Source organism: Onychostruthus taczanowskii, unplaced genomic scaffold (assembly GCF_017590055.1).
Source record: "Onychostruthus taczanowskii isolate IOZ18803 unplaced genomic scaffold, ASM1759005v1 scaffold16, whole genome shotgun sequence".
Classification (NCBI taxonomy): Eukaryota; Metazoa; Chordata; class Aves; order Passeriformes; family Passeridae; genus Onychostruthus; species Onychostruthus taczanowskii.
Window position 1 is genome coordinate 1,512,225 of NW_024498795.1, and position 18,713 is coordinate 1,530,937.

The 18,713-nt window shown below is 35.7% G+C and overlaps 1 protein-coding gene across 1 annotated transcript in view; it reads right to left on the bottom strand.

Moving 5' to 3' along the window:
* Positions 1–18,713, bottom strand: part of DOK6 (docking protein 6) — a 239,576-nt gene that overhangs the window by 38,077 nt on the left and 182,786 nt on the right. The window contains exon 7 of the mRNA XM_041399372.1: positions 1,426–1,543. Coding sequence (XP_041255306.1) covers positions 1,426–1,543 — 118 coding nt within the window. The remainder of the gene's footprint in view (positions 1–1,425; positions 1,544–18,713) is intronic.

Sequence of the window (18,713 nt, forward strand, 5' to 3'; positions counted from 1 at the left end):
AATATTAAGTTCTGAATAATTTATTAACCCCATGTTTCAGTGGAAATGTGAATAAAATCTGCATATTTCCAGAAAGAAAAATTCTTACATTTTTAATACACTTTCAATACGTTGAATCCTGCACAGCTTGATGGTATAGATATTTTAATTGTTACTTTATATATAAAGTTTTGCTTTCCTTTATTTTGAAGGCCATTTATAAGGATTGTTGAGACTGAATATAACACATTTACTATTTTGCTGATGAAGAAAAGACACATCAAGAACACAAGAAGAAGAAATCTAACATCTCTACAAATAAATTTCTTTTTTGCATTCTTATTGTGTCCATGAAAAAATATCAGTGATATGTAGGGTGATGTACAAGTATAACTTTTTTTTACAAACAGCTTCTGAAAGATTATTTTCTTTTTTCCATTACTGGTATTTAAAAGTAAGAGTATAACCATGATTAAAAATTAACTTTGCTCTATGGAGAATAATGGGAAACAAATGCTTGTACCCTTTAATGACTCACCCACTGAATGCACAGTTCACCTGCTGATTTTAATTTATGTGATAATTCACAAAACAAAGCATTTAATGTCCTTCATCTATATACTGTATTTCACTTATATTAATGAAAATATGTACTGTCTCCTTGCACTGGGTACTCTTGTTTGTAAGCAGTTTCTAATCTCCTATCTAAATGTAAATTGTTTATGCAAACAGATTATTAAAAGACAACTAAAACGAAATCCTTGAGGCCTTTAGAAATAATACAAAGTGAAATGTTCACAAAAGACTATTTTTAAAAGGTCTACATTTTAAATGTAACAATAATTTCATTTTCCTAAAAGATACAAATCAATTTCAGCTTAAGAGCAGTGAATCATCATCATCAAGTTGTGCTAATTATAGCATTTAAAACCTTTAGCAAATCCAAACATATGAAAGAAAACCATAGACAGAAGATGATTTGTTGAAGGTCTGTGAGTTAGTTGAGTCAACAGTTCACATATATGATTTGCCAAGCAAATTTACCAAGAATAGCTCTTCTTCCTAGAATTACTCTGTTTTAATCTTGCAACTCATATAGCCACTTTATGTAGATTTAATTAGGCACCCTGAGGTTGCCCAAATACTTGCCCCATCTCCTTGGTAGAAAATACTAAAACAACCTGACATTCATTAGCTACTGAGAAGCTACATTGAGCCAAATTGTCTATCCAGCTTTATGTGGTGATTCTAGAAATAATTTTCACCATTTGTTTACAAAATGACTAAAAGAAACCTGTTTTATGTAAATTTGGGAACCCTGCTGAGGTTCCTGACAATTGATAAAATGAAATGGAGAGAAAATAACCAGTGCAAATAAAAAGCAATTTGCATGAATTCTGGTGAAATGGAAAGAAGCTAATGGATATGGCATTATAAGCAACTTGCCTTGTAAACTGTAGATTTCTCCAACGCTGTTCTGCCGGGTGATGTGATGCCAATATGCACTACGAGGAAGTGAGATCGACTTGGATAAAGTCATTGGTTCAGACAGACTGGTCTGGAGCTAAAAGCCAAAGCAAACATAAATGGAAGGTCACACATAAACATACTTGATAAATAATCTCAAAACTGTAAATTGAATCTATGTTGTCATGAACATACCATTTTCTAAACCACCACAGGTTTTACACTATTATTTAATAGTGTAAAATTGTGTTAATTGTGTTACAAGCATCAGCACTGTGAGTGCTCAGGAAAAAGCTGCAAAAGTATGTGTGGGTCCATAGTTTCATTAGCAGAGGTTAATATTAGGACATCAGAATATGTCCCTATTTATCTACAGCTATTCTTCTTGCTGCCAGGGTTTTGTTATTTTCTTCTTTAACTCTACGATAACGATGGATTAACATATGCCTGAATTCTAAAACCCCTCTGCAATCACATTGCCTTTTGGTCATTTAGCCTGCATATTGGATTGAATACCCAGAAAGATGCTAAGAGGGAATCTGAGCCAACCAGCAGAGAATTAGCAATGGAGAGTTATTAATCTCCTAATCCTCCTTTGAAAGGGAGGCATCTCATCACCAGTAGCAGGCTCCAGCTTCAAGAGCAGATTTTCTTGGTCTGGGGGACTTTATGTGACTGAAATTGGGAATTGCATGGGAAGTGTTCCTGTGACCAAGAGCTACAGCACAAAAACCTGACAGGAGGAATGTCAACTTTATTAAAGAGATCTCTATCTCCAACAAACTACTGATGTGAATGAAAGACAAGACAACACCACAGAGAAAAAAGAAAGATGAAGGATTGAGCATTCTGGCAATCTCTTTGGATATTCCTGTTATGCTTTCTGTGTCTAGAAGAAAAGAGAATGCACCTGCAAATATTTTGTATCTCTGGCTTTACAGAATATAAAATGTGATCAATAATTTTTGGGATCTAACAAATCACCATAACATTGTGAGCATAATTTTCTCAGATGATGTCTGAAAAGATCAATACTGAAGGATCAATTATGTCTGAATATTTAGAATGAAAAACCTCTTAGTTTCAGGGGAGGCACCAGGATGGCACTCTGAGAGGGTGTGCCTCGAAGCTTATTTGCAGAGAATCCAGCTACAGAGCAGAAGGTATTCAAGGTTTGGATCATTTACTGCAGGTTTAGTCATTAGTTCTTAAGGATTCTTCATTGAGAATCACAATGCCAAATTTTAAAAAAGCCCTTTTTAACTGTACAAACTCATATTATTCTGTAATTTAAATCTCTTCCTCAACCCAAAATAAATATATTTAGAGACAGTATCCACCCAAATCTAAAACTATTTAAATTTTGAGTATTAACACAAATGAATGCATGGAATATATTTTGCTTCAGAACAATCTGCTGTAATTACTTCCGTTGTTGTTTTCTTGTCAACTGTCATCAAAATAACTCCCAGTCTACAGCTAATATCTTTTTTGCTCATTTACAGCCAAGTATTACATTTCATTTGTCAGTGGTGCAGATCATCACTAGAAGCTATTTGATATGAAGTAAAGAGCTTGCAGAAGCATTCAGTTCATTAAAAGAAAAGTTTGAAAGCATTATCCAAGAATTCCAATTTTAGGGAGACTTGGGGGTTTAAAATTTATTGATACACAGAATTTTCTTTATTGTAGAGATCAGGACAGTAACAAACCCTCTATATTATTTTACCAAGTTTCTATAGCAAGGGTAACAAGGGTAATTTTGCCAAAGAAGAAAATTACATAAAATCATCTAACTTTAGTTTACCAATGATTTATGAATAATTTATTGACTCAAAGGTAAATTAAAGGCAAAATCTTTTCTTAGTATGCATTCTGAAATAAATAATTCCAGTAAACAGAACCACTTTGACTGCAGTTTATTATCTCAAAGCTAAATCCAGGGACTGAATGGAATATGTCGTTAAATGTATCATCATTCCTGATCTGAGGTGATTAACTCCTGTCTGATCTGACCAATTGCGATGCAGAAGAACTTTATTTGCACACATTAGAGATTTAGGAGAATAAAAAAAAATTGTTCTCATTATAAAATAAGAACTGCTTTAGTGCAGAAGACTGCACTGCAAGCATTCACAATACTTTGTTTCCTCAGATTCTCTAACTAAGGAACAACTTCTGATACCACCTTTTGGGTAAGAATTATCACCATATGCTAACTGCAATAGGACCAGATGAACCATATTTCTTTGGGGACTCCATAGAGAAAAAAATGCAATTTCTAGTTTATTACAATATCATCCTCAGAAAAAAAAACCAGCCTACTTTAAAATAAAATATCAATTTTGTTTTTCGTTTGCAACTTTAAAATAGAAACATAAACCTTTGGATTTGAAGACCTTATTATCTTGTATATCATATAAAGGACAATAATATTAATTTATCCATGAAGTTATTTTTACTGAATAGTAGACTACCATCAGCTATAATTTTTCTTTTAATCTGTTTTATCCACATAAAACTCACATTGTTGATCAAATATAATTGACAATGACAGAATGCTTACTTCTACAAACTGCTGATAGTAAAAATATTCCTCTGTTCAAAGAAAATCAAATAATATATTGACTCAAACCCATTTTCTCTGAAGAACATCTTATATGTTACACTGTGGGTGTTTCAGATAAAAAAACCTTGAAAACCAAAGTGAAGAAAACACATGAAAACATCTATATAATCAATTGCTCATATACTCCTAGATTGCTCTTTGCTATATTAATAATTACAAGCTAAACTAGTATTTAAAATACAGAGATCTACTCTTTCGGAATCCCTTATTCATAGCTGTAAATTAAATTCTGGCAGCTAATAAAGTTAAACTAGAAAAACAAAACAAACAAACAACTTGTAAATCAGGGAAGATTTATAAAACTGTCTAACTGTTAAAAAATTAGATGCTCAGGTTCAAGACCTCTGGTGTTCCAGACCAGTGAAAGAGAACACATTTATAAGTTCAGAGACTTTGCCCTCCATATCCTTCCCTTTTGTCTTTTTACTATGCCTCATTAAAAAACAACTGGCTTCTCCTCTACACTTTTTTGGAAGTAGCTAATGCAAATAGAGAACTTTTCACTGTGGAAAATCAAGTAAATCACCTTTAAATTTTCTTCTTTTCTCAAAGCAGGTAGACCATCCTGCACAGATTTATTACTGTCCCTAATTTAACAGAAATGTAATGGTTAAAAATATATTTAAAAATTATTTCACCTATCTCATTAAGCTTGTTTACCATGCAGAAAATTAAAACATCTCTGAGTCTGGGTTTCTTCTTACATAAGAGGCCAAAATTCAGCTGTTGTTTCCAACACTGACACATTTTTCTCAGGAGCTGGCAAAACAGGCTCGGATGCATTAGCATCAAATGTACAGAAAGGGCCCATCATGACAGCAAAGGTAGCAAAGACACAGGGAAGAAGTAAACATTTCTATCTGGGAGTGAAATTGAGGTGAATCTGCCCCTCTGCTTCACTCTGGTAAGATCCCAGCCAGAGTACTGTGTCCAGCTCTGGGGTCCTTAGCATAAAGACAGGAATTTGCAAGAGCACATCCAGAGGTGGGACTCAAAAATGATCAGAGGGTTGGAATGCCTCTCCTGTGAAGACAAACTGAGAGAACTGGGATTCAGACTGGAGATGTTCAGGGAGAAAGATGTTTCAGGGAGACCTTATTGCGACCTTTCGGTACTTTAGGGGCCTGTAAGAAAGGTGGGGCAGACTTTTTAGCAGGGCCTGTTGTAACAGGACAGGGAGTAAGAGTTTCAGATTAAAAGAGGGTAAATTTAAATTGGACATGAAGAAGGAATTTTTTGTGGTGGGGCTGGTAAAACACTGGCATTGGTTGTCCAGAGAGGTTTTGGATGCCTCATCCCTGAACACATTCAAGTCAGATTGGACTGGGCTCTGAGCAACTCGGTCTTGTTGAAGATGTTCCTTCTCATCGCAGGGGGGTTGGACAAGATGGCCATTAAAGGTCCCTTCCAACCCACAGCATTCACTGATTTCACTGAGCGTTGTTTTGCTGTGTTGCATCTGTGTTCTGGTCTTAATAGAGGAAAGTAAAAGCAATATACCAAATTAAAGATGCATCTAGAATGACTTGGCTACAAATATTTCTCAAATCTGATGAGACTTCACGAAATAAAACCCATAACTAATAACCTAGACTTTTTTTCCCAGTTTATGAGGTAGAAAGTGAGAACAGAATTAGAACTCAGGTGAAAAGTAGAAATGCACACATCAAAACCATATTAATTCAGGGAATTTTGTGGTGGGAATATAAAAACCCCAAATATCACTGAAGCATTTTTGTTACCTGACAGGAAACATTTTTGTTACCTACAGGAAAGTAGTTAGGCTTCATCCATTTCCCACAGAATCTGTCTGATAAAATACCTTTTATACAGTGAACGTTACATTTCTTTCCTGTATCTAAATCTAATATCCAAAGCCATAATATCCAAAATATTGAGCTCTATAAAGTTTTTGTTTTTCCAGTGACAACTTTATTATTCTTACAGGTCTATTTGATTAAATAGAAATTAAAAAAAAATAAAGATAGAAGTCTATTAATGTCACTGTAAGAAGTTTCCCATATTTTTCATTATTGTTCTTTTATGAAAGTCTTAAAGAGTAAATTTTATTTTAATTCCCATAGGCCATCTCCATTGACTTCAATAGATTTGTTACTCTGATACCAGTAATGAATACAATTCTAAAAATGAAGCCTGTTAACTGTATTAGGGTTCTGAGCTTTGATCTTTTTAGCATATTATTCTCTCTGTTTTATTTTTCTCATTAAAAAGTCAAAACACTGAAGGTGACAGAAAATACATTTGGCTTGAGGAGACAAACTGAGCAATTTATAGTTCATTCCATATTTTTTTTTTAGTCTACAATAAGGACAGTTTGCTTTTTACAGATATGCTCTGAAAATAGGTTAGTTTATTATGGATAAAACCCTCTGTCTCATTTCAAATTCTCATTAGTGCCTTTAAACAAATAGCAAGAGAACTAGGTCACAGAAGACTAACGAGAATTGTCGTCTAGAAATATGAATCGAATATCATTATTTAGATTTTTTTTTCTTTCTAACTCCAAAGAAAGTTACTTTGTGTGTTATGCATTGAAGAGAAAGAGGGCTTAAGAAATATATTTCACCTCACAAGTGTCAATTAGCTGACATAGACTCATTTCACTGGTATCCACAATAAAAAATTACTAGAGCTTAAGAATCACACAATCTGGTAGGCAGCATTAGCTCAGGTATCACCTGAGTTAGAGAACAAGAAGGAGAAATGTTTTCAGGTTTTTTTAAATGAGTTTTCTCATTTTCTTATCATGACCAAAAAAATGGTATCATGTTTGTCTTTTTTGCAAAAGCAGCAGCTGGTGTCCTGGATTCAACTTCTATACTATGACACACAGATCTATTTGACAGAAATCAGTTCTCATCCAGCACTGTAAAGCAGGCTGTTCCTTCATCAGCAAAGGTTTGCCCATGTTTCTTTTTAAATCAATTCTCCTGCTCCAAACAATTTTCCAATTTGTCATTTTGAATTCTGTCTCCATTGATCCACTGCCACATTGTTATAAATGTAAGATCTGGAGGTGTAATAACTAGACTGAGCCTTGATCCTTCTTCGAAAATACTTAATAAAACTGGATGCGGGATACAGTCCCATGAAATACCAGTGAGAAAATTCTTTCCTTTTTTTCTGTAGCCCTTTTTTCACAACCACTTAGCTTGCTTATAATACATTCATTTTTATATATGTTACTTGGACTGTGTTAATTACTTAAATATGTCTACTATTAATATAAACATTTATAGATATCAGCAAGCTATTTATTTGCCATGCACTGCTTTATACTTATTTTTACATTTTTATCCAGCTTGCTGTTCCTCATGGAATACATAATATTGGCAAACCTCCTACCAATATATGACCTTAAAAGTCTTCTGAAAAAACTTGTAGAAAAGCTACCTGTAAAAGTAATTTCAGCCTTTATAATATATTTCTAGCATTAGGGCTTTCAATAGTGATTCCAACCTTGCTTTTACCTTTTGGAGAGTATGGACCAAAAAAAAATTATGGACCAAAAAAACAAAGTAAAACTAGTAACACTGCTTTATGGTGACAGGGTGGATGATGATTATTCTTTGGTGGTGGAATAACATTGTGAATTAATAATAAAGCAAAGGTGGAAGAAAAGTATTCTGAAGGAAGATTCAAAGGGGCTGACTGTTTTTTTATATTTCTTGCCACACTATGAAAAGAGAACTGTTACGCTTTGCTTTTTTTCTGGTGGAAGTGTATTGGGCTTTTTTCTTTTATTTTTTCTTTCCTCTAAAAGAAGCTCATAATAGATCAGTGTTGCCAGACAGAAGGGATTAATGTTGGAGGAAAATTAGATACATTTTACAGCACGTTGGGATTATATTTGTCAAATGTCAGTAAGGTGTGTGTCTTCACCCATATTCCATCACAAAATTGTGGGGTTTTTCCTTTTGTGAAAGAAGTTTCCTGGAAACTAAAATAATTAGTGTGAGGGTAGAAGCTCAGATTCTTATATTTTTCAAAGTTTTGAGCCATTTTACTATACATAAGAAATACTTTATCCATTTTTCATTGCATTAAACCATTCACTAATAACATAGGAGATAATGCCAACATGGAAAGAGCTGAGACTATTTCAAGTCTGGCTATACTTCAGGTTTTAGTGGAAACAAACACAACTGAGTTAATTTTTTTTAAGAAATGCATGCATGTGTGTGTATATATATATATGTATATATACATATATATATACATATGCGTGATAAAGAATACAATATTGCACAGAAGTTATCTGCAGATATTGATTGTCCTTTCTGTTGCCATGAAATAGGAGCCAGCTATGTATCCTTGCAGCCCAGAATGCCAGCCACACCTGAGGCAGCAGGTTGAGGGAAGTGATTCTCCCTCTATTCTGCCTTGTGAGACCCCCACATGGAGCACTGCATCCAGCTCTAAGAGCCCCAGGACAAAAAAGACAGGGACCTGCTAGAGCAGGTCCAGAGGAGGCCATGAAGATAATCAGTGGGAAGGAGCACCTCTGCGGTGAAGACAGGCTGAGAGAGCTGGGGTTGTTCAGCCTGGAAAAGGGAAGGCTTCATCTCATCAATGTTTGTAAATACCTGATGGGAGAGTGCAAAAACAGAACCAGGCTCTCTACAGTGGTGCCCAGTGACAGGACCAGAGACAACATGCAGAAATCGAAACAGAGGAGATTCCCGCTGAACATCAGGAAACACCTTTGCTGTGAGGTTGAATAAGCACTGGCACAGATTGCCCAGGAAGGCTGTGAAGTCTCTCACATTGCAGATATTCAAAAGACACAAGGACATGGTCCTGGACAACCAGCTTCGATGGCACTACTTGAGCTAGGGGGGCTGGACAAGCGGTCCCTTCCATCCTCAACCAGTCTGTGATTGTCATTTCCAAAATTATAGAGAAGGTTTTACTGAACATGGAGAGTCACAGATCTGTCTCCTGAACAAGTAAGTCAGCTGAGGTGGAAAAGAACAAACTGAAATGCATCAGTTAGAGAGATCAAAGAAAGAGACCATCAACACAGACTTGTCCTTTTCACTTGGAGCAAATGTTTTCTGGGTAATTCAGCCTGAGAGTTATGGAGTTCCAGAAGCGGCTCTTTCATGAGGTTTGTCAAGCCAGAGCTAAAAATAGTGAGGCTTGCTATCAGTGCTGACATAGAAGTCCTTCCTCTGTCCTCATTCTCCTCTCTGTTTTTCACTCTCCTCGCTCTGCTGAGTACTCCTCTCTCTTACTAAGCTACTAGAGTCTGACCTCAACCTGAAATGCTCTGGCAAAGTCTTCAAAGTATGAGATTTTTTTCATGGGATTACTTGCCAAAAGATATGACATATCTTAGACAGATATTAGGGACACTTGAAGTCTCAGTGTTTTACTTGAGAGTACTGTAAGGACAGCCTTTCTGACCACATAGAAGTTTGCTTTAGAACTGGTATGGTAGAAGCCATGGTATGAAAAATGTCTCTTGGTGGAGAACAGAATAGAAAATCTTTCTCTAGCATGTAGCAAGGAAGGTGAAATAGGGATGAACACAGACTGCCCCCAGTTGGGAGAACCCCACTTGAATAAAGTTGGGCCTGAAAACTGGATTTCTAAAAAATGCTGTAATCTATATTCACTGTTCACTGCACAGTTATTTGGCTTCCATTACTTCTGATAAAGCAAATTACTTGGACCTCCTGAGATTTCTCAAGAAGTTTTTCTTCTATTGTCTAAAACAAATCAGTAGTTTCCAATTACACATATTTGTGGAAATCACATTTCTTTCAGCTTCTTTATTTTGGTATACAGAAATTACTGACCAGTGAACTTTAATAAAACAACAGGAAGACAATTTTCTGAATACTTTGTGAAACAGTAATCATCAATAACTTTTCATGAATATTCCTCATTAAACTTATCAGTGCATGACTCAGGTATTCAGTAACACAAATAGCCTGGGTGACCTCTACTTTCTGACATTTTCGGAAGTTAGTTTTATATGTCATCGAAAGACATTTCAATTAAAAACATGAAATAGCAAATCTAGAATACATTAAAATTACTACTATGTAGTAAAATCTTCTCAGATGACTCTTCAATATCTTCCAAAAACCACGATTCCTTCCTTTTAACTAGTTATTTTTTAGACATTTGAAATGCATCTTGAATCACACATACTAGGGCTAATTATATATATGCAATGTACATGAATGTAAATTATTAAGTTTTAGCTTTGAAACATACTGCATTTTTTTTTGGGAGGGGAGGGAGGTACATGCCTGTACATATGAACACACAAGTAAACATATTAATTTCGTAAATTTAAGAAAATCTATTCATTAATAATTAAATATTTACTTCCAGAGCTGCATGGCCTTTAATGAGTTTTTTACAGATCTTAAATCAACTGAGAAGCTGGTATATAAAAATAAAGGGCTATTCTTTTCCACTGTGTGTCCTCACACACAGGGATCACACCATGATCACGTATATAGATAGATACAGACAGAGATTTCTTGACATTGTTCTTTTAAAATTGAAATAAGAGATCATTAAAAAACAATGCATACACTTCTAAATAAAAATATACCATATACATTTGGAAGTATTTGGGGTTTTGTGGCCCAGAAACAACTTGTAGTGAGAGACATGATTCTCTGAATTGCAATTCAAATTTCTGCTTATAAAAGAAGCCCGTGAAATTTTTGCTTCCTTACTGATGTGTATTTACTAATATAGTAGAAGTAGCTTCAAATAAGGAATTCAGTTTGAAAAGGTGGGAGACAGAGAAGTGTTCATAGATTGCTTTATCTTTCCATATACTTGCATCAGCCCAATAAATCCTACCATTAGCAATCTTTCTTCACCTAATTTTGTTTTCAGACAAAAAACAGGTGGTTTTTTTTCTGCTGGCAAAAGTTGCTTGGCACAGTAGAAGTTGTGCATACATGACCACATGCCATATAGCTCAAGCTTTTTGAAATTCATAGTTGCTATTTAATGAAACAATCCTTTGCCTGTTTCAGCTTCACAAAACAAAGGAAATAGAATTATACCCGTTGCCATGGAAATCTGTAACTCCGTTGCTTTTTTTCCTTGTAAAACAAAATGTATGGAAAACTGAACACCAAAAAATATGTAACACATCACAGAAATGCCATAATTTTACAAAGGATTCTACAAAATCTCTCATGTAGTAGCAATTGCAACTTTTACTATTATATTCTACAAGGAAATGATTAAGAATAATGAAGAGAAGAACCTTTGCTGATTTATCAATGGATTTTGAATCACAAAGACTGTAGAGATGTGCATTCAACAGCCAGTCATACGAAACCATATGAATCTTGCCTGGCAGCTGTCTTTATGGAAATGGATTCTGACAGACTGAATATGTTATGAGACTAGCAGCTTTTACCCTGAGACAGTCATAAGAAACAGAGAAATAGATACTTCTGCCATAGCATGGAAAACCTTCATTAATTCCTTGCTGCTGAATGCTGCAGAACTGAAATATTTTTGAAAAACCTATTCCTGCAGTTGAGATGGAACAGCACTTCATTACATTTAATATCTTCATCACCAATGTGGGCAGTGGGACAGAATTGAGTCTTAGCAAACTTGGGGATGATATCAAGCAAGGGGGAATAGTCAAACACCCAGACAGGAGGGCTTCTATTCAGAGGGATTTCAGCAAAGCAGAGCGAAAGGCTGACAAGATTGTCATGAAGTTCAGCAATGACAGATGTCAATGCTGCAACTGGGCCAGGGCAACTGCACACAAGCACAGTCTGGGGACTGACTTGCTCAATAAAAACTTTGCCAAAAGAAACTAGCTGTGCTGGAGATAATGTGAATGATCAGTGTATCTATGCAGTGATAGAGGCTAATGACACACTGGACCACATTAGCAAAAGCAAGGCCAATACAACCAGAGAAGTCACATTTCCCCCTGTTTGGCAATTGAGAAACTACGTCTGGAAGTTTAGTTATGTTCACAAAGTCTTCAAGTCTGGGCCCAGGTACAAGAGGAATATCAAACTGGAGAGAGCCTGGCAAAGAACCTTTAAGAAGCAGAATATGATCAGTGACGCTGGATTAAATGTCTCATGCTTATTCACCATGAGAAAGGAAAGGCTAAAATAAATCTAAACCCATTTTTTTCTCTCTCTTCTGAAAAATATGTTTCAAAGAAGACTGTTACCAGAGATGTACAGTGAAAGGACAAGAGTCAACAGGTCACAGCCTGTGGCACGGGAAATTTGAGACAAACTTAAGGAAAAAATCCTTCACAGTGAGAGCAGCCAAGTGCTGGAATGAGTGCCCACAATCTGCATCATTGGGGGTATTCAAAACTTGACTGGATAAGACCCTGGGTAATGTTATCTAGTTTTGATGCTATGCCTGCTTTGAACAGGCAAGTAGGTGAGCTGACCACCCTTCCAATGCCAGTATTTTTGATCCTATATTCAGTGGGTTTGAAAACTTGAGAGCTAATGAGATGTGCTGTGCCATTGAGCCATACTGACATTTTGCTGACTGTAATAGCTGCTCATCTTTGTTTAGCACAGCTGCTGTGGTCAGTGAAATAATGTCAAACCAACAGCACAGGGTCTACAGTCTCTACTACTGCCTAACAATTCTCCTCAACTAGATTCCTGCACAGCCGATAAATAAAAACTGTCATCGTATAAGGCATCAGTAGCATAAGAACAACAACCCACAGCTGAGAGAAAAAAAGAACATAACCAATCTGTATTTGGATAGACTCTGATAAATACATATTAAAAGACTGCATGTACTTGCAGTACAGGAAAGTTTCTCTATATCAGATATGGCTTTTTTAGATGCTCGGTATCTCTTGTCTTCAGTGTAAACATAATCAGAGAGATTGTAAATAATTTTCATGTTAAAATCCTTGTCATCTTTATAAAAAGGAATAGAAGCAGAGAAAAAACCGCAAAATTAAGACATAGGGTGAACTTCATTTAATTTTTGTCCTACCAACAAGTACCTGATGAGGCAAAGCACAAAAAGCACAGGAGGGAATTACAAAGTAACTTTAGGGCTGTTACGAGAATTTTTGATCCCTTCTCAGATTATTACTTTCTATAATTCTCCTGTTCTCTGAAAAGCATGATGCCCCTCTGTAAATCATTGATAAAGAAGTTTTCTATTGATCAGAGACAAAGCCTTAACTATTCCCTTGAGTGATATAAAGAATTCCTAAACATAGTTACAGCAACAGAGGAAGACCTTGCTTGACAAGAGACACAAAATGATGATATAATTCAAAAGACTGATGAAAACCATGTGAAAAATACCTTTTTCAGGAGATAATTCTTCTGCGAATAAGCAACTGACTATGATTCAGGGTTTGTTTTGTTATTGTTTTGTTTTTGTGCTGTGCCTAGCATACAGCTGATTATTCTGTGACCTTGGGCAATTCATATACAGCTGAGTTTGGCCTTAATCTTTCTGTGCCTCATTTTACTCATTACTATTAATATTATAATAATACCTGTCTCTTGAGAGCACTGGATAACTTCATCAGCTATTATTTTTGCTAATAATAATAGAAGCATAGAAGCTCTATAGTTACTTCCTTTTATAAGAAACAGTTTTCTGAAAATAGCAGATATGAGATTAATACTAAATTAAGTCCCCTGGTGAGGTGGTTTGAGGATTATTTTTTAGTAATACTTAAGTCAACATAACCTGCTTCTCTGTTGAGAGAGTTCAATTACGTGAACCTACCAGCTCAGTTACACAAGTGTGCTTGTTTCAAGGCACACAATACAAAAGAAAACTTCCCTTCCATATTAAATGCTTCTCTGAGGTTAGTTAAGGAGAGGGCTGGGCTTCAGTCAGACATGCAACAACCACCATATAATTACAACAGCCATTCTAATTTATAGCTCATATCACCCACAGCTTTAGCAAGCAAAACTGCTAAACAAATCATCAATTTTGATTAGAAAAAAGTTCTTTGGCTCTTCATTTCCTGAATTTCTGGAAACAAATATGAATTTTAGCCTGACAGTGCCTTTCCAACTACTTTGTTATCTTTGTAAATATGCAGTATTTTGCAAAGCACAAGAAAAGTGAAAAAAAAATTACAAATTTGCTCATGTCTCTAACCTTCAAATCCTTTTATATTGAAATGCAACTTCATAAAGTTGAAATAAATGACATCTGACTTTTAAGAAATAGCTCTTTAACAAGAGTCCAGAAATGTAGATAGGTGGCTACAGGGATTTTCAAAGTGCTTACATGCTAAATTCTCAGGACAGTTGGCATCTTTGGATACCTTACCATGAAAACATCTTTGCCCTGTTGCATTCAAACAAGCTAACCAGACTGTGGTGACCTAAATAGAAATGTTCACAGTGCAGCCCAGCTGCATGCAAACATGTAACTGAGGTGAACAGAACAGGAAAACAGTGTTCCCAGGCTTCATGTATGCAGCTTCAGGATGGATTCATAGGATGGAGCGGGCTCCATACAGATGAAAAATTGTACCATCTCACTTGTGAGACACCTTTGTGAAGCTTTTCATGCAAACTTTGGCCGAGCTCATAGTTTATATTAGCAGGAAGGCAGATTTAAATCTGAGTCTTAGGTAGTATGATGGACAAATAATTAAAAGAACATGGTAACAAAATATTGCAGAAATTTTTAACGAGAAAAGAATGAGAGTAATTTCTTGGTAAGGATACTCATCCGTGTGTTAAGGTACTTGGGGTTTAGTCCACAGGAGAGATTTAAAATACCTTTTTGCATTCAAGATCATCCAGTCCTATGGCTATGCATAAGAGAAATTTCAAAATTGTGTCAGACAAAGGAAGAATTTAATTTTTCCCATCATACTCTGAATGAAAACCCTCATGATTACTACCATCTCAAAAACATTCAAAACTCCAGGGCAAGTTTAGTTTCCAAATGGCAAAACAGATTTAAATTACATCACCAGCTACCAAAATATTTGACAGACTCTTATGTAAGGATTTCCCAGCTCTGCTCTTACACCTACCCACACCACTTACCTACACACCCCACAAACCTTTATGTTGTCTGCAGTGTTTGTGACATGAGGAACAGCTCTGTCCCACCCCCATCACTTTGTAGGAGCAGCTGCACAAACCCTTCGTTGCCATAGTAAAGACTTTCCCTATTCTGTAATTTCATTCAGGCATACAGCAAAGATTCAGGAATGCCAACCACATAGAGTTCTTGGAGAATCTGGACTTTACAACTCATCTTTACATCTCTTGCTGACTTGTGGCAAAGTGCCACATAGGGGCACAATGAAACCCTGCAGTTCACAGAGGAAGAGGGGTAAAAAAGGTCTTGACTCGGTAAGGAAAGGATAAATGGGTGACTAGTGGCTGTGGAAGTTTGAATTTCTTAGTGGGATGAGGTATTTTCTTTTAGAAAGTGAATGACACCTTCTGCATAGCTTTTGAACGCTGCTGCAGTATTTGGATATGACTACTAGTCCCTGAAAAAATGCCAATGAAATAAGTCTACATTCAAGACAATGTTTTCTTTAAAATCAGAAAATAAAAGTGGTCCAGTTGAAAGGATCGTTAACTGTCACGCAGCCTGAATATCCACAAATCTCCTGCTTTCTTATGAAGTGGTGAATGTTGAAAATAGACTTCAATGTAAGTTTTGGGATTACTTCATCTGAGTACACACAGTTTTCTGAGCCTGAAAGCTAACAAAGAGTCTGGAAAAATTCTAAAAAAAATTCTCATAGAAATCAGAGTAAAGAAAAATGTCATTATATACTTAATGAACCAAGAATCCTATGGAAAATTACCGCTACCTGTGGGAATTCAGTTTAGAAAACTAAAACCAAAAAGTACACAGATTCTGACTTATGAGAAAAAAAAAAAACCAAAAACAAATTCAAAATTCTTGATGTTGTTAATCTTGGCAAAATTTATAGATAGTCTCAGACAGACTGACCACTGGAGTGTTCCACTGTGGAACACTGGAGTTTCCGCTGTGTTAGGGGGGGCTTAGACTGGACACTACGGAGCATTTCTTTTCTGGGATGATGGTCAACAATGGAAGAAGCTTCCTAGAGAGGGAGTCAATGCCTCAAGATGGTCAATCTTTAACAGGCATTTGGATAATGTGTTCAAAATTCTGCTTTAACTTTTGGTCAGCCCTGAGGTGATCAGGACTATGTGACCATTGCAGATCCTTTCTAATAGAAATATATTACCCTATCCTATCCTATCCTATCCTAGTACAGAAATAAGCTTCACAGCACCCATGAAAACCAAGTAAGCAACTGACCAGCTCTGTATTGCAATAAAGCAGCCAGGTTTTTACAGGGTTATAAAATTTCTAGGCACACACTATAGAGCCACACCATACATAGTTTCAGACGGGAACAATATTCAGCTAAGTATGCATGAATAGCTGACCTGAGGCTATGTTTTAACTTGCATAAAGTACATGAGGTCATGAATCATCATATGCATTCAGAATCTCAGTACTTGAGCTTACACATAAATTGGCAAGAGAAGAAAACATACTAAGAGACCAATGTGTCATGACATGGGATAATCTTTGGATGAACTGTAGAATTTTCTTCTCCTGTTTCTCCTACATGATTTGAATCAATTAGACACACTTAGGCAGAATTACAACATAAAAGATTTTTGTGATATTAATTATAGTGGTGAAATTAAGCCCCAAAGATATAGAAAATGTATTTTGCTAAATATTCCATATACTGATTGGGTCAGCAGCAGCCACTAGTATCTCTCTGAAATTCCCCTACTTCACAGCTTGAAATAGTAGGTGATAGGCACACCATTGCAAAAAGACACCAATAAAAACTGTAAACCAGTCAAAGCTCTGAAGATGCAGTGGCAAAAGTAGAATACTTCAAATTGAAACCATCATGTTAAAATCTAGAATATTTGATGTGTTTGTTGATATTTGATCCTGCAATGTTTGATGAATATGCATTTAGCTTGTGACTAGATTTGAAACACATAAAGATAGTACAGACTTACAGAACAAAGAAAAATTAAAGGTTCACTAATTAACTCATGCTGTTATTTCTTCAGCCTCACAGGTTTCATTTTCCCTCTTTCTAAGACAATTTACATTAAAACTCTATTTAAATTTTTATTAATACTCTGACAATACTGTAATATATATTTATCAGACCAGTCTTGTGAAATACCTTCCTCATCCTGTTCCTTATAAGAAAAATACAATTACCCTCAGTCTTATTTCTTAACTACCTTCCTCTTCAACATCTTCTTAAGCCCAGTTTCATTGCCTGATATTTGTCTCCTTTGGTAGATTCATTATTTCCCTGCTAATAACATATTTTAAAGCAATAATACATAAACTCATTGATATGATCTTTTTTTTTTTAAATAACAGAAATCTATCATGACGACTCTTTCACTTATATTGAATTTTAAAGACAAGACTTGTAAATAATGAGAAAAGAAATATACCGATGCAGTGTTTCATAAGGATGTTTATCTTCTGGGAGATGTTAAAAAGATCACAATCTAAAATGGATTTTAGCTCTGCTGTCTAAAGTAAAATAAATGTTATAGGAAACTTCCAAAGATAATAAGCTATGAAATTTGGGCCATTATAATTTATTCCTGCATTTACACTTCAGTCTTACTGATGTTTGATTAAGTTCAGCTGGCTAACATCAACTTTAGTGCTATCTTATTTAGGCTTATTGTTTTACATATTGTAAATTTTTATTCTTTTGAGAATACAAAATAAGTTTTTACTGGCAGCTCTTGAAAGAAGTAATTTGTAGAGTTACAAAGGTATAAGTATTTCCTCAGAATTCCTCCCTCATATGTGTAGTCCTAACATAGGAAATCTATAGCTCTTAACCTCCCATTTTCTACCCTTCAACAACAGTGAGGGCAGAAGCTATATTAGAAGTGTTTTCATTGGAAGTTAAATGGCAGAAGATCAAAGCTGGCATTAGAAAGGAAAACCAGAGATTAAAATTCCAATGCCATATTGTCATCCTGGTGTAGAGGTTAGACAGACAAGTGCTGCTGAGAACAACTGTTCATATGCTCATGTGTAAAAACCATCCGAATACCAATTCTTTAAAAAAAGATCACCAAACCCAGCATCATCTCCAGATGGCAAAGAGATGGACACTCAGCCTTCTTTTAGATGAAGCATTTAGGGAGGATGATTTATTCTCTTTTTTTTTCTCTCCTCAAGACAGGACAACTGAGAAGATCCAATGGTTTGCTGCTGCCTCTGTAAGCCAATTTGGTAAACCTGCTTCTTTTAGGTAGGTATTTTTGGGGTTTTTTGGCTTTTTTGCCAAACTAGCAAACTGAATTGACTCAGTCAGATAAGCACCTAGGTTAAGAGAAAGGAAGTGGAAGGAACTTGCAGTCCAGTCTGGGGCTGGGGAGGGGTGATGGAGCTGGCTGTTAGACACCCAGACGTGCTTCTGCCATGTTCAACATCAGACTACAGCCAGTGGGGGGACACAGGTCATTCCTGAGGATAACACTTTTGTTTGCACAGTAATTTCAAAACCAACAATCCAAACAGACTTCTAAATGCTACAGAGAAAAAAAACCCCAAAACAAACAAGGGGTCA